The 13,252-nt window shown below is 51.2% G+C and overlaps 1 protein-coding gene across 2 annotated transcripts in view; it reads left to right on the top strand.

The window, feature by feature from the left end:
• CAPZB (capping actin protein of muscle Z-line subunit beta) overlaps positions 1 to 13,252 on the top strand; it is a 128,312-nt gene that overhangs the window by 94,125 nt on the left and 20,935 nt on the right. For both annotated transcript variants that reach the window (XM_070404225.1, XM_070404224.1), the window contains exon 4: positions 775 to 888. In XM_070404225.1, coding sequence (XP_070260326.1) covers positions 775 to 888 — 114 coding nt within the window. The remainder of the gene's footprint in view (positions 1 to 774; positions 889 to 13,252) is intronic.

Below are 13,252 nucleotides of genomic sequence, written 5' to 3'. Positions count from 1 at the left end.
ACCTCCCTTATAACCCCCTTTCCAGTACTCTGTGTGATTAAATGCTTTCCTGATGTGGCAAATAACGCTTTTTAAAATGTGGAAGTCTTTGGGCTGGCAAAGCAGAGACTGGTTCTCATTTAGCAGTCCTTACACGTGTATGGCCCTCGGTGTTGGGAAAGCTGCCCTCTGTCCCCGAGGAGAACTTGATTGCTCAGGTTTTCTTATGTGTAATCTGCGTCTCCATGGGGCCTAGTCTCTTGCCCACTTCCCTAACGACCGCTCTCTTCTTCATCCTTAACTGTGTAAGAAGGTCTCGGGAGTAAAAGTTTCCCCCGAGCTGCAGCAGGTCAGGGAGGAGAGAGGGGCATCTGTTGATCGACACAATGGTGAAAACGGGATATTAGAAAGGGGGTAAGAAAGAAAGCACAGTTGTTGAACACTCACTCTATACCAGGCTCTGGCCCAGGCATTTCGGATTGTATTTTCTCCTTTGCTCCTCACAACAGCGCCATGGGGAGCAGATGGTAGCTTCATTTTACAATCATACCACTTGCCAGAAGTACACAGCTGGTGAGAGGTGGACCATGGGGCTCATACCCAAGAGGGCTGCTGCTGAGCCCTCTCTCTGTAATCCTCAAAAATGCTGCGTTTGTTGTCAGGGCCTGGAAAATCTTTGCTGTGGGTAGTGGCTTTTTCTCTGAAATTTTGGACAGCTGGGGCTTGGACTCACAGGTCACAGGTGGTGTCTCCCCAAAATGATACATGTCACCTCCTTCTCCTTCCTTCCTCCAGGTCACCATGGAGTAACAAGTATGACCCTCCCTTGGAAGATGGGGCCATGCCTTCTGCTCGGCTGAGGAAGCTGGAGGTGGAAGCCAACAATGCCTTTGACCAGTATCGAGACCTGTGAGTTACTTGCTCCCAGTGCACTCGAACTCTCACAGTTTGATAAGTCCATCATAAATAAGAGTGGGGCCAGGCCGATGGACTCCCTGGAACCTGCTACTTGGCCTGCCTGGCTATTTAAAATTCTCTGCGCCCAGAGCAGATGGGGCACTAGTTTTCCAACTGGGTCAGTTGGGAGATGACTCAGTGGTAGAATGCTATCATACGCAGATTTTTCTGTGCATTGCTTCGTGCCATGGTTCCTGGTAACAGCAGGTGCCGTTGGACAGCACCTAGTGTGTGTAAGACACAGAGCCAGGAGTTTCCTACAGGTCGTCTCAAATCCCCACAAACATGATGGCTGTTTTAGTTCCCATTTTTCAGATGAAGAAATTAAGGCTCAGATAAAGGTGTTTGTCCCAAGCAAGAGGCAGAGCCAGGAATCAAACCCAAGGGTGTCTTCAAAGACCCCTCTGTTCTTGATCATACTGCATGTCTGACCCAGTTCTGACCTGGTGCTCGGGGGTCTCTGCTTCCAGACCAGTCACCAGGGCAGGACGAGTCAAGGTCCTTAACACAGTGGGAGCTGACGTTTTGCTGGCTCCTGAGTTGCTCCTCGGGAGGTGGTTTTGCTGGTTCTGGTTAGATCCCTACCTCTTCTTTCCTCTCCCATCCAATCCTGCCTCCCATCCACCACCAAAAAGAGTGGCCACTTAATCTACCAGCCTTGCAAGGAAAAGCTCCAGAAAGGTTATTCTCTTCAGTATTCTTTTTTAATCAACAGGATCGCATTTTTGCTTAAGTTCTATATTACATAGCAAAACTGTACATTCAGTCACCTAGAGAGGGATTGGCAAGCTTTTCTATAAAAGGCCAGATAGTAAAAATGTGAAGCTCTGCAGGCTACATAAGTCCCTGCTACTTTCTTTTTTCATTTTATATTACCTTTTAAAGGTGTAGACACGATCTCTTGAGCTTAAGATGGGTGGCATTCCACCCTGATCCAGGATTTGGACAGGAAAGAAAGTGAAACAAAGCCGCTGAGCCCCGTGCTGTCCTGGAGCGGAGCTGCTGGTGTCTCACTTGGCGTGGGAATTTCAGGTCTCCTCTCCCAGATGCTGGAATGCTTTTGCAGCTCATAGCAGATGTGATGGAACACATTTAGTAAAGAATCTCTTTCAGAAGCTGGTTCAGGAGGAAAAGTGGCATCTCAGCCCGATACACAAACAACCCTACCACCTTTCAGCAGATGAATGGAATTGAAAGGCACAGCCTCGGACAAATGGCCCTCGGCGTTTCATTTGCCCTGAATGCACTGCTGTGTAGCCATTTTATCTACATTACCTTGATCCTTTTGAGAACCTCTGGGGAACATACTTTAGCCCCTTTTTAACAGATGAAGAGACTGAGGCTCCAAGAGGCTAAATGACTCGCACTAGGCTGCAGGACGTAGAGGTGAAAAGCTAGGATTTAAATTCATATTTGTCTGAAGTTTCCACAGATTGTTGCTCTTCACAGTTGCTCTTCAGTGTTTGAAGAGCTCTTACATCTAGAACTTTGCCCCGTGGTAGAATAGTTCCTTCTCCAGTGGGGCTGAGAAATAGACTCGTTGCTGTCTCATCATTTATTTGTGGTTGTTGATGACTATCTTCTTTTATCTGACCAGTTGGCAAGAAGCCAATCCAGTTACTAAGAATTTGCAAGTGGAATCAGTTTTATATTATAGTGATGATTTGATAATAAAACAGCAATGATGATAACCGTTACCAGCCGGTGACCGTGCAAGCACTGTGTTAACTGCCTCACGATCTTCTTTATCTCATTTAACCTCCCAACAGCCTGTGACAGAGGTTTCTCCCTGTTTTACAAATGAGTAACTTGCCCAAGTTCACACAGCCAGTAAGTGGGGGGACTGGACTAGGAAGCCATCCTTATCCAACTCCAGAGTCCATTTACTCGCCTGGCATTTGAGTGCTTGCTATGAGCCGGGTACTTGCTAAGCAGGGGGTACAGCCTTGAACATGGCCAGAGCTTGTCCACAGCTGGGTCCGACTGTCCAGCGCCTTCCTGGGCAAATGTCCACTTTTCCAGTGGCTTTAAAGCTTTAGTGGCTGCATTTCTGTGTGCCTTTGAGTGTGCCTACACTCTCCTCTGAGAGTGAGCTGATCTGCTGGGGGGAGTAAAGGGGGTGACAGGACAGCTTCCTGTTCCCACGTGGGGTTAAATTGGACAAGCCAGACCCTGAGGTTCCGTGGCAGTGTGCGATGGTGGAATCCGGCCCGGAGGGTGTTGCTCTGTCCCCAGCAGCGTTGGTGTGCTGCTTCCAGGGGGAGGAGGAGAGTACAAGGCCTCCGAATGGCACCCACAGAGGGCGCAGGAAGGCCTGGTTCTCCCATGTGACAGCAGCCACTGGCCACTGGAGGGACGGTGGTTACAGCTGTCAGTGGGGACCCAGAGTCATCAGTTTTAACCCTCTCCTTCCCCCCAGTGTTATCAGCGTGCACTGGTGAGCGCTGTCCTGAGACCGAATGTCAGGAACATTTCCCCGCTGGGCCACACATGAGCCAAACCATTTCTGGGTTTGAGTTGTTGTGGTCACGTTGGTGTCCGTGGTGGGGCCCAGAGCATGAGCTCTTTTCCCTGTGGTTTTGGAGCAGACAGGAGTCAGCCAGGGGCTAGGATGCCTGTCTCTCCCTGCCTTGAGCAACACAGGCTCAAAGGTTTTTTACTCTGGGTTTTCTAGGGACCACACTGTTCCATGGCTGAAGGGACAGTAGGTCGTGCCTTCTCTTTATCCTCATCCCGCCCCACCCCAGTAGAGACTCATTTTTTTGCCCCAGTGAATGAAGCCGCAGAGCTCTGACATGGGTTTGTCCATCTGTCTCCCTTTCACGTTGGCAGTGGGCTAGGCAAAGGTCACTCTGAGGGGAGGCGTGCCCTCTCCCCAACCCCATGCCATGATGCTGCCTCAAGTCTGTTGGTTTTGGTCACTCTGAGCTGCTGCAGGAGGGGCCGGGAGATGGCGTGTGTCCTGGGCCTGGTGACAGTAGCCCAGGGCCTCGGGCAGCCCACCTCTGCCAGAAAGAAAAGGGAGTAATGGAAAAAGCTATTGCCCCGAGAGCAGGACTGGCACAGCATAGTGCCCAGGGGGGCGGATGAGGGGGCTGCCCACTCCAAACTGGAGCCTGGCCTGTGCCCCACAGGGATTGAGGATGTGAAGAGCAGACCTGTCCCCATGCTCTCTGGGTCAGCGGTCGCCAACCGGTAGTCTGCGGACCACTGGTGGTCCATGAGGTCCGAAAGGTTGGCGACCGCTGCTCTGGGTCTTGACAACCCAGGTGTTTCTGAATTCTTGAATCCTGATGAATGGCAGTTAGGACTGGGTTTATTCTCTGGCCCTTGACCTCTCACCCCCTCAAATGGCTGAACGCTGCCGGACTCCAGCCACGTTGGGGCTCAGAGTCCTTTGTGGCAAGTGCTGTGCTGTAATGTGCCTTCAGGAGACTTCTTGTCCTGTGGTCCACTCTGAGGAAGGGCCTTTCCCTGTCCTGGGAGGCCCAACTGGTCTCAGTTCACACAGGAGGCCTGCTCTCTCCTGCCCTCCCTGCCCCTGCCCCTCCTGTGCCGTAGAACTGAACTTGGGGGGATTTTTGTTGTCACCAGTAAATAGGCAGACACAGCTTCAGCCAGCACCAGCTGTGTATGTGCGCATGCACACATTGGTGACAGGGCACCCTGGTTCCCTTTCCTCCCTGCTGCTTGTGGGTCCATTAGCCTTGCTTACTCCTGATGTTCTCCTTAAGAGGATGAGGGAAGCGGACCCAGTGAGCGTGCAAAGATTTGGAGCTGAAACGCAGGCCAGCATCCTGCTGGAGCTGTGCCAGCTCTTCCCAGGGAGGGATGCTCACTGTCCCCCACAGGCTTCTCTCTGCCATGAGCAGCCTGGGGAAGGCCTTGGATCTGTCCTGGGCTCTGGGCCTTGCTCCCGGGCCTGTAAAGGCTCTGACTTTGCATGGAATTAGAATTAATTGTCAGCACATGGAGTTGGTATGGTCTGGGTGAGGGAGCAGAGCCAGGGATGGATGGACTAGCAGGCCCTCCAGCTCTTAACTCCTGTGGGGATGTGGCACCCTCTCTTCCTTGCCTGCACAGCATTTCTCCATTATGGAATAAATGTGCCAGCAGTTGGGGGCAGGACTCTTTCCCCAAGGTGGGCAGAGGTGAGTGGGGCCCCAGAGACACGAGCTGTGTGTCCTACACGATCCCTTTGAAGCCATCCATTCCTTGTCATCCTACTGCTCAGAGCTCTCTACTGCACCCTCAGCCCCAACTTCCGCCCCCTCCCACATTCATCGGGGTTTTTGTTTGCCATCATTAGCGGCAGAAAGTTTCCATGGTAGTAACTTCCCCCCAGGAAGATAACTGTCAAGCAACTGTTAGCACTACCCAGTCTGTTTTTAGATTGAAATAGTCAATATGCTGAGGACAGGCATGTTTTGCTGGGGCTGGGTGAGGTCATTATCTACTCTGAAGTCATCTTGAATTTCATCACTTCCCTCCCCGAATCTCTCCCATCCTATTCCCCAACATCTAGGCTATTCTTGTTTTTCCCTATCAAGCCCCCAGATGGCTTTCCATCTCTCATTCTCGGGCCTGGCTCAGTCTAGGGAAAGTCATTAGAATGCAGCCCTGGGGTCGGTGGAATAAGGGCACACACTTGGGTGACTGGTTCATGGGATCACTTCTTTCTTGGCAGAGTTGACTGCCTTTTCAGGCCCAAGCCTAGGATAGCTCACCAGTTATAAAACCTCATCACTCGACCTAAGTGATCCATCTTTTTTGAGAGAGACTTAGCCATGGGGCCCTCGGCATGTGGTAAGCGCTTGAAGCTGCCGAAAAAATATCTCACTTGTGGTGTGAGGCACCAGCCGGCTGCCACAAACCCCAAGGTCAGTGCTTTGATTTTTCAGGTTCCCAGAGAAGACAGGAGCCTTGTCTGCTCCGGCTTTCATATTGTGTCTCACCGTTGCCTCTGTCAGCCGGGTTCTGCTGCGGCCAGATGTTCTAACCGAAGGGCTGGCACTGCTTTCTTCCAAAGATGATTGCTCCCATCTGTGCCAGACATCTTGCCCCGTGCTCTGCGATCCTTGGCTCTTGGCTTGCAGCAGATAATACCTTCAAACATGCGGTTGCAATTTATTGGCCTTATAAGTTAATTTTAGTGGGTGTGCAATTGATTGAAATCAAAGCTTAATGAAGGCCAGAGTCCCAGTGGGGGGGTAGAGGAATAGGGAGGGAAGGCATATTATGTTCTTGCTTTAGGTCTCAGATAATCTTCAAAAGCTTTAATTAGCTTTTCTAATCAACCCTTCTTGTCTGGAAGAAGTTTACAGAATGAGACAAGGTTGGTACCCTGTGGCAGTCCCAGAAGCCCACAGGCCTTCCTGGAAGCAGCCAGGGTGCTTAGTAGATGGGCCTTCCCTGGCAGCTGTGGGTTCTGAAGGTCAGGGCTCTGCCCCCAGCCCACAGCGAGACCTCATGTAAATCTCTATCTGGAAAATAGTGAAGTAGTTTCTATCTGCGGTGATGGGAGAGAGCAGACATCATCATTTCACAAATATTGTGGAGATTGTGGAGAACCTGCCATACTCTGAGTACTTGGAAGCTTGTATCTGGTTTCCTTGGGACTCCCGCCCCCCCAAGTCCCTTTTCCGCTTCTGCCCGTCTCCTTTCAGTGCAGCGACTCTCGGCCAGAAGCTCAGCACTGCTGAGTCCTGAGTCCTGGTGAATCACTGAGCCTTGGGTGGTCTCTGGGAACCCGAACTCAGCCATGTAACCTGGGGGGTCAGGGCATCAAGGCCGTGCTTCGAGCAGTGGCATTCACTTGGACAGCGATCTTCAGAAGATCTTGCACGGCCTTCTTGAGGTGGTTCCCGGGTTGTGTGGTCAGCACTGTGTGAGTAGGACGTGAGTGGTGGGGAGAGGTACACAGGCCTTCTCAGGCCTGGGCTCTGGGTGCCATTCTTAGTGCATCGGGAAGGGTCTGCAGGGCCCCAGGGGTGCCTAGGACAGCTCTGATGTGCATCCTAAGAAATTCCTCCTAGGCAGTCTGGAAGCTGGATTGGACAGGCTGGGAGTGGGAGGACCCTGACTCAGACTTCCCTTAGTCTGGCTACTTAGTCTTAACCACGCTCCTAGTCTGGCTGAGAGAGGTCGTAGTTTAAGATTACCTAGTGCTTCCTGAGGCACTGCCAGAAACAACCAGGCCAGTCCCTTCGGTCTCCAGCCTCAGAGCCCCGCTGGGAAGTGGGCGAGAGCACTGAGCAGAGTAGCATGAGGTAATGGGAGGAGTGATCGGGAACGCGCTGGAGCTGCATGAAACCTGGACCATTTGGTTTGGCACCTTCCCCCTCACTCCCTGGCCCTTCAGCTAGATCTCAGTGGCTCACAATGCACAAACCCTCTCCCCTCGCCCAGAGGTGTAGGGCCTCCTCCCAGACTTAAAGGTCTCCAGAGGATCCTGTGACAGGCACTGCTTGCTGCACATCTTGGCTCCAGGGAGAGTGGGTAAAGACAGAGTGTTGTCTAGCTTTCAGATTGTCGGCAGTGTAATCAGTATTTGGGTTTTCACAAATACTCTTTGTATCTTTAGCTATGCGCACAGAGGGCCTCTGAGAACCCCGGCCCGCCTGCTGGGGACTCTGGCTGGCCACAGCCTTGGGCTCATGTAAAAGTGCTGGGAGCACTTAATGGGGAACCCAAGTCCTCCTCAGTTTGTTGTTTTAATTGAACAGAGAGACAGATGGAGAGGACCCCTGTCAGCTTCGGGGGGTTGGGGGTGGGGGGGAGTGGAGCGCTTCCTGCTCTCCCAGTGTGAGTTTTAGCTCTTGTGACCACTGTTCTTAAGCAGAGGTGTCTGCTACGGTTTCAGGAGCCCATAAGGAGTAGATGCAGACAAGCCTGTGTGTGGCCCCCCTACCTGGAGGCTGGGGAGGGAGGTCCACTGCTGGTTGCCTTGGCATGCGCTGTCTGATTTTATCTGCTAAAGGAAGTTCAATGGAGGACAGGAGTGTGCAGAAAACAAGTTTGTTTACAAACATGGTCCCCAAGTCAGCATCAGGGACTCTGATTCCTCCGGAATGCTTGGGTTCCTATAACCATGTGGAGCAGTCACACTTCAGGTTATGCAGTTCCACGTGTTGGGGTGAAGACACCACTTGGAAGGCAGGAACACCTCCCTCTGGTGGTCAGGCTCCCACCAGAGACCCTCTGCTCCCTGGCTGTTTCCCGGGCTGCTGCTGGCAGGTTTGGGGAAGCTGCTTTGTGGCAGGATCCAGATGGGTGGTCTTCCAGAGGTTCCGCCAGCAGGCCCCAGCTGCCTCACTGACCCTCCTTTTCACAGTTCCCAGTGCAAGCTACCCAGCGTCATGCCCCAGATTCCTGGCCTCTCCTCCTTTTCTTCTCCTCCAGCCGGGCACTGTGTACAGTGGCCTGGTTGCATGTGTGTGTTTAACTCACCTAAACAACCTCACAGGCTGAACCGGGGCCACCTGGGGCCAGCCACACCCCAAGTCCAACCCCGACTTCCCACGTCTCAGCTATGTGACTTGGGTGCATTCCTTTTCTCTCTCTGGGTTTCAGCCTCCTTGACTGTAAAATAGTGAATGCAAAGCCCCAGACCCAGAATGGGTTCTCTGAAATGGCAGCTCTTGGACAATAGTGATGGCTTTGAAACTCCAGAAGGCCTCGGCCGCCCTCATTCTCATGAGCTGGGCTCAGCAGGACGGGCAGTATTTTCACAGGTAGTCTAGTGAGGCACAGTTGGTCATGGTGGTGCTGAGCACAGACGGTTTGCTCAGAGCCCAGAGCCAGATTGGTGGCCCCTGCAGCGGCACCATTGTTTTCCAGAGAGGCCTTCATTATTTCTCTTCAAGTGAAAAAACTAAAAACCTTGTAAAGAGAGGCCGTAAAGAGCTGTAGCCGCAGTCCAGATGTGCACTTCTAAGTGCAACTGGCATTAAAGTCGCACATGCCTACGCCATTGGTATGTGTGCTCAGGGATTGTTGCACCTGTATGTCTTGGAAGGAATTTCCGCAGAATACCTGTCCTGTGTCCATGGGCAGACTCCAGGACACGTTCCACAGATTGTGGTGAAAACAGCTGGTCTCAATACACAAACAAGGGTGATTGGCTTTCAGCAGCAGATCTGGACGTGGGCAGCCCAAAGCCAAGTGTTGATCTTTCTCCATTCTGTGCGGAGCCAGCTTCAGCCCCCAGGGCAGTGGGTTTGGGACTACGTTCACAGAGCAAGCAGAACCTTGCTTCCCGGACAGTTCAGAACGTGCCAAGCTTAGGAGAAGAAGGAAGATCTGCCTTTCTCAGCCCAGAGAGGAAGACCCTCATGAAAATGAACGGCCAGTGTGGTTGTGTGCCTGCTCTGTGCCAGGCTTTCCTGTGCTCTTTCTAGTGCATCCATGGGGGGGGCGGGGGAGCCCCCTTGTCCCAGCCCCTCGTAGTTGTGGCCGTCAGCCTGCCTTCTGGCACTGTCTGTGGGCTTTTCAGAAGCTGTACCCATCGGCAGCATCCACATCCTCCTGTTGGGCAGGGGATATGCTTAGCTTCTCGACAGTGGCCGGTTTGGAGCCAACAGAAAGGAATGTTGGTCTGCACTGCAAGGAAGCAAGCCAGGTTTTAGATGCCTCTCCAAGCAAATTGGAGATTTTTCTTTTTTCCTGGAGTGGAATTGAATTGTTCCCACCTGTGGATACCAGGTGCCTTAGTATGTTATAGGATGTTAAGGATGATCAGAAAAACAAACTACTGCTAGTAGCTGCTGGCGATTTTATTTTCTTTTTTAGCTGGAAGGAAACAAAAAGGTATTGTCTTGGGGCAGAATCCCAGCTGCTAGTGGAATGGCTCTGCCCTGGGCTTTAACCTCCCTGTCTTTGCCATAAAATCAGACATCAAGCATGGGAGTTCCTGTTTGAACCAGTGCCCATATGACCTCCTGGTTATTGTCATGACCAAGTGCCGATTACAGTAAAGCGTGTCCCTCATGACCATTTATCACAGGTCTCACTATTACTATTTATGAGATCTTAGAAGCAAACCGACCACGTATGTGACAGAGGACAGAGATAGGAAGTGAGAATCGCATGGGATCTTATGGCTTTGCACCTTGTAAGGACCGAGTTCCTAGTGTGGCACTGGAGAATAGAGGGATTCATTGTTTTCATTGCACCGACATTTAAATTTTTAGTCTGAACTCTGGCATTTTGGCCAAGCCCACCTCATACATACATTCCCTCTCTCTCTCTCCCGCAGCCATCCTAGCAGGTCCCTTCATCTCCAGCCAGAACTGAGACTGTGGGCACTTCCCATCTTTGTACTGTCCCCCAACGTGAAGGAAGTGTTCAGACCAGAGCTTCCAAGTGGACCACCAGGTGCCCCAGGAAGCCTCTCTCCAGCCACAGTATCTTCCTAGAAAATGTTGGAATTCCGAGGTTCAGAGAGCTGGTCCACACAGACGATAGATTGAAATGGTGAAGACCATGTCTGTGAGGACTGAATAAAACAGATTCGAATGCAAAGTGATATACCCGGCCCAGGACACCCAGTTCTTAAAAGTACAAGGTGTGGGAGACAATTTCACGACAATACAGAAGAAAAAATATTTCATTAGAGATGAGCGCAAGCTCAGTATGGTGTGTCAGTATGACTGAGCGTGATTGCCGAGAAAGCTGACTGGTCTTGCTTTCCTCCATGGACAGGCAGCTCACTTTGAGATTTGTGCTGGTTCACACATAGTTGGGGCATGTATTTCTGTTTTCATACCCTTGAGGAGGAGGGTAACCAAGGTATGGGGGCTTAAAATATCATGTCTTATGAGGAATAATATCAGAACAAGAAGGTCAGAAAAAAAGAAACCTTGGGGTTTATGTCAGCCGTCTTTAGATACTTAGAAGGACTTCATGAGGAAAGGGCATAAAGTTCTGGTTTTGTGTGTTTCCTGAGGCAGTAGGTGGAAGTTTTTACTCAGGTCCAGCAAGAACTGTTTGAGATGTTCAAAGGGAAATGGTTGCTTGGGAATGTAGTGAGTTCCTTGTCACTAGAGGCATGAAAGCAGAGTTTTGATCCAACTTGATTCGGCTGTTAGGAATCTGGGCTGAGGTGTGTCTGCCTCATACAGGCCCCAGTGCAGCCACCAAATCCTGAACAGTCAGAACTGGGGGAGACCACATCAGTGCCAAATAAATATTGCTTGCCTTCCTCTTGGCTTTCTTTAATGAAGCGACTGCAGAAGAAAGCCCCTCACACTCCAGCGTCTAGGGGCTCCCCTTACAATGCTCCGGGTCTTGGCTGAGTTTGGGGTGCCTACCTGTGCCTCCGCATTGCAGAGGTCACTGCGTTGCTGGAGGTCCAGGCCTCCTGGCCTGTCCTGTGACGGTGGCCCAGCCCATTTGAGGCTGAAAGACCACGTCTGAGGGAACCCGGAAAGGCCTGCTCATCCCAGCAGGTCTGTCCTGACTTTGGCTCTTTTGTGGAGGGTCATAGCCTGACTCATTAGCTGTAGGGGAACCTCTGTATTAGAAGCACAAATCCGGATCTGCTCCCAGGAGACGATTTGAAAAGAGGGACCAACGGCCAACTTCAAAGTCCATTCCAGCCCATCTTTCCTGTTCCATTTACAGCCCAGTGTTGGCCAAGACTGAGAATTGGCTAATTCAGAGCCACAGCTCAGATTCCCGAAACAAGTTTCCATCCTAGGTCTCCTCGCATTCCTCAGCTTCACGCACTCCATAAAGCTTTGGGAACCGAAATCTTTTATTTTATTTTTTCTTTTGTGAAGTAGGTCATTTTGAGTGCGAAGTACTATGTTTTCCCCTTTTTTTCCTCCCCCCACCCAGAAGTCCTGTGCTTGAAGAGTTATGGACGTAGAATCTGTACATGTGACTGCGCCATTATTCAAGTGGAAGAGTGATTTTCAGGGAGAGACGACACAGAACTCTGAGAATTACTGACACATTAGGCTTTTAGTGGGTCCAGGTTTAGGGATCTGGCTGATGACAGAGAATAAACTCAACCAGATGCTTAATTGTGATTGTGCTGATAAATCGTCAGCCCCACCTGAGGGTCTTGCCTTTTGCCCCTGGCTCATCCAGCACACAGGTGTCCCCTTGCGACTGATCTTTTGGAGCTTAGGAAACCTATATCTGCCTGTTGTCATGGACATACTGTTTTTCAAATGGCGGGACTCATAGAACCAACCTGAGTAGCCCCATCTCCTTAGTCCCAACTGTTGAATTCCCTGCAGTTCCACCTGCCTTGGGAAATGTTAATGTTTACAGAGAAAGCCGAGAAAGCCACCAAGATTGTGTGTAGAACCAGTGTCACTCGGTTGAAATTCTTTCTGCCAGAGTCCAGCACAGTTTTACCCCGGTTGCTCCTGGAGTGGCCTGTCATCTCCCCACTCCTGATGTTCCTGGAGCTTTCATGGTTTAAGACTTTACAAGGTGGCTTCTCCACAGTGTCCCCGAAGGCTGTCTCTGTGTTGTCCAGCTATTGGTCATTCACCCTCTTTACCGCGCGTGTGGATTGCATATTGCCCCCCGCCCTCCTGGAGAGCTGGGTGGAGCCAGGGCAGGGCCGGGTTAATTCCTCTGTAGCTGCTCTCATGCCGGGCCACATGTGATCATTCATTCACGTTGACGTGCGAGGCCTAAGAGCGAGTGCTGGCGATGGTAGAGCCACCTTATTGAAATAGCATGTTAGCATTTAAACAATATTAATACTATTTGACTCATTAAATATACAAAGGCCAGTTAAAGTGCTTCCATGTGTGTGCTGTTAGTTCTGGCGGGCGACTCCTCAGATGGCTTTATGTGGTTTCAGACAACATTTTAGCACATTCTTAAAATACCCACAAAAGCCTTTATGTAAAAACTCGTAAATGTGAACCACATAAAAAAATTTTTTTTCCTGTTTCATGTCATTATGATCAAAGTACGGCAGGTAAGAATAAATTTTCAAAAACTTGTTGAGGTCCCTCTTTAATTAATGCTTCACGCGCAGAGCAAAGCCATAACCATGTAATGGGGGGCTGTCTGTGTGCCCCGCAGTCGCCTCGCCACTGACTGCACAGCGGTCCTGACAGCACTTGTCGGAGAGGCAGGTCTTTCTGGGCGGCTCCGAACCGGCCCTTCCTTCACCAGCCCCTGCGCTCTCTGTCCTGGAGCCTCGGGTTGAGACTTGCCGCTCCCAGCCGCTCACATCCCTGCAGATCCCTTTTGGTGGGTGGAATGCAAGTCCGTTCTTGAATTGTTGTGTTGGGGCCATACCTGCGGAGGCCGGATTTCAGCACGTCCGCCTCAACGGGGAGTGCCC

This window comes from Myotis yumanensis, unplaced genomic scaffold (assembly GCF_028538775.1).
Source record: "Myotis yumanensis isolate MYYU_CA2020_CCGP unplaced genomic scaffold, mMyoYum1.0.hap1 SCAF_2, whole genome shotgun sequence".
In the NCBI taxonomy this organism is placed as follows: Eukaryota; Metazoa; Chordata; class Mammalia; order Chiroptera; family Vespertilionidae; genus Myotis; species Myotis yumanensis.
The sequence above is the reverse complement of the archived record's forward strand: the minus strand, read 5'-3'. Positions and strand labels throughout refer to the sequence as shown.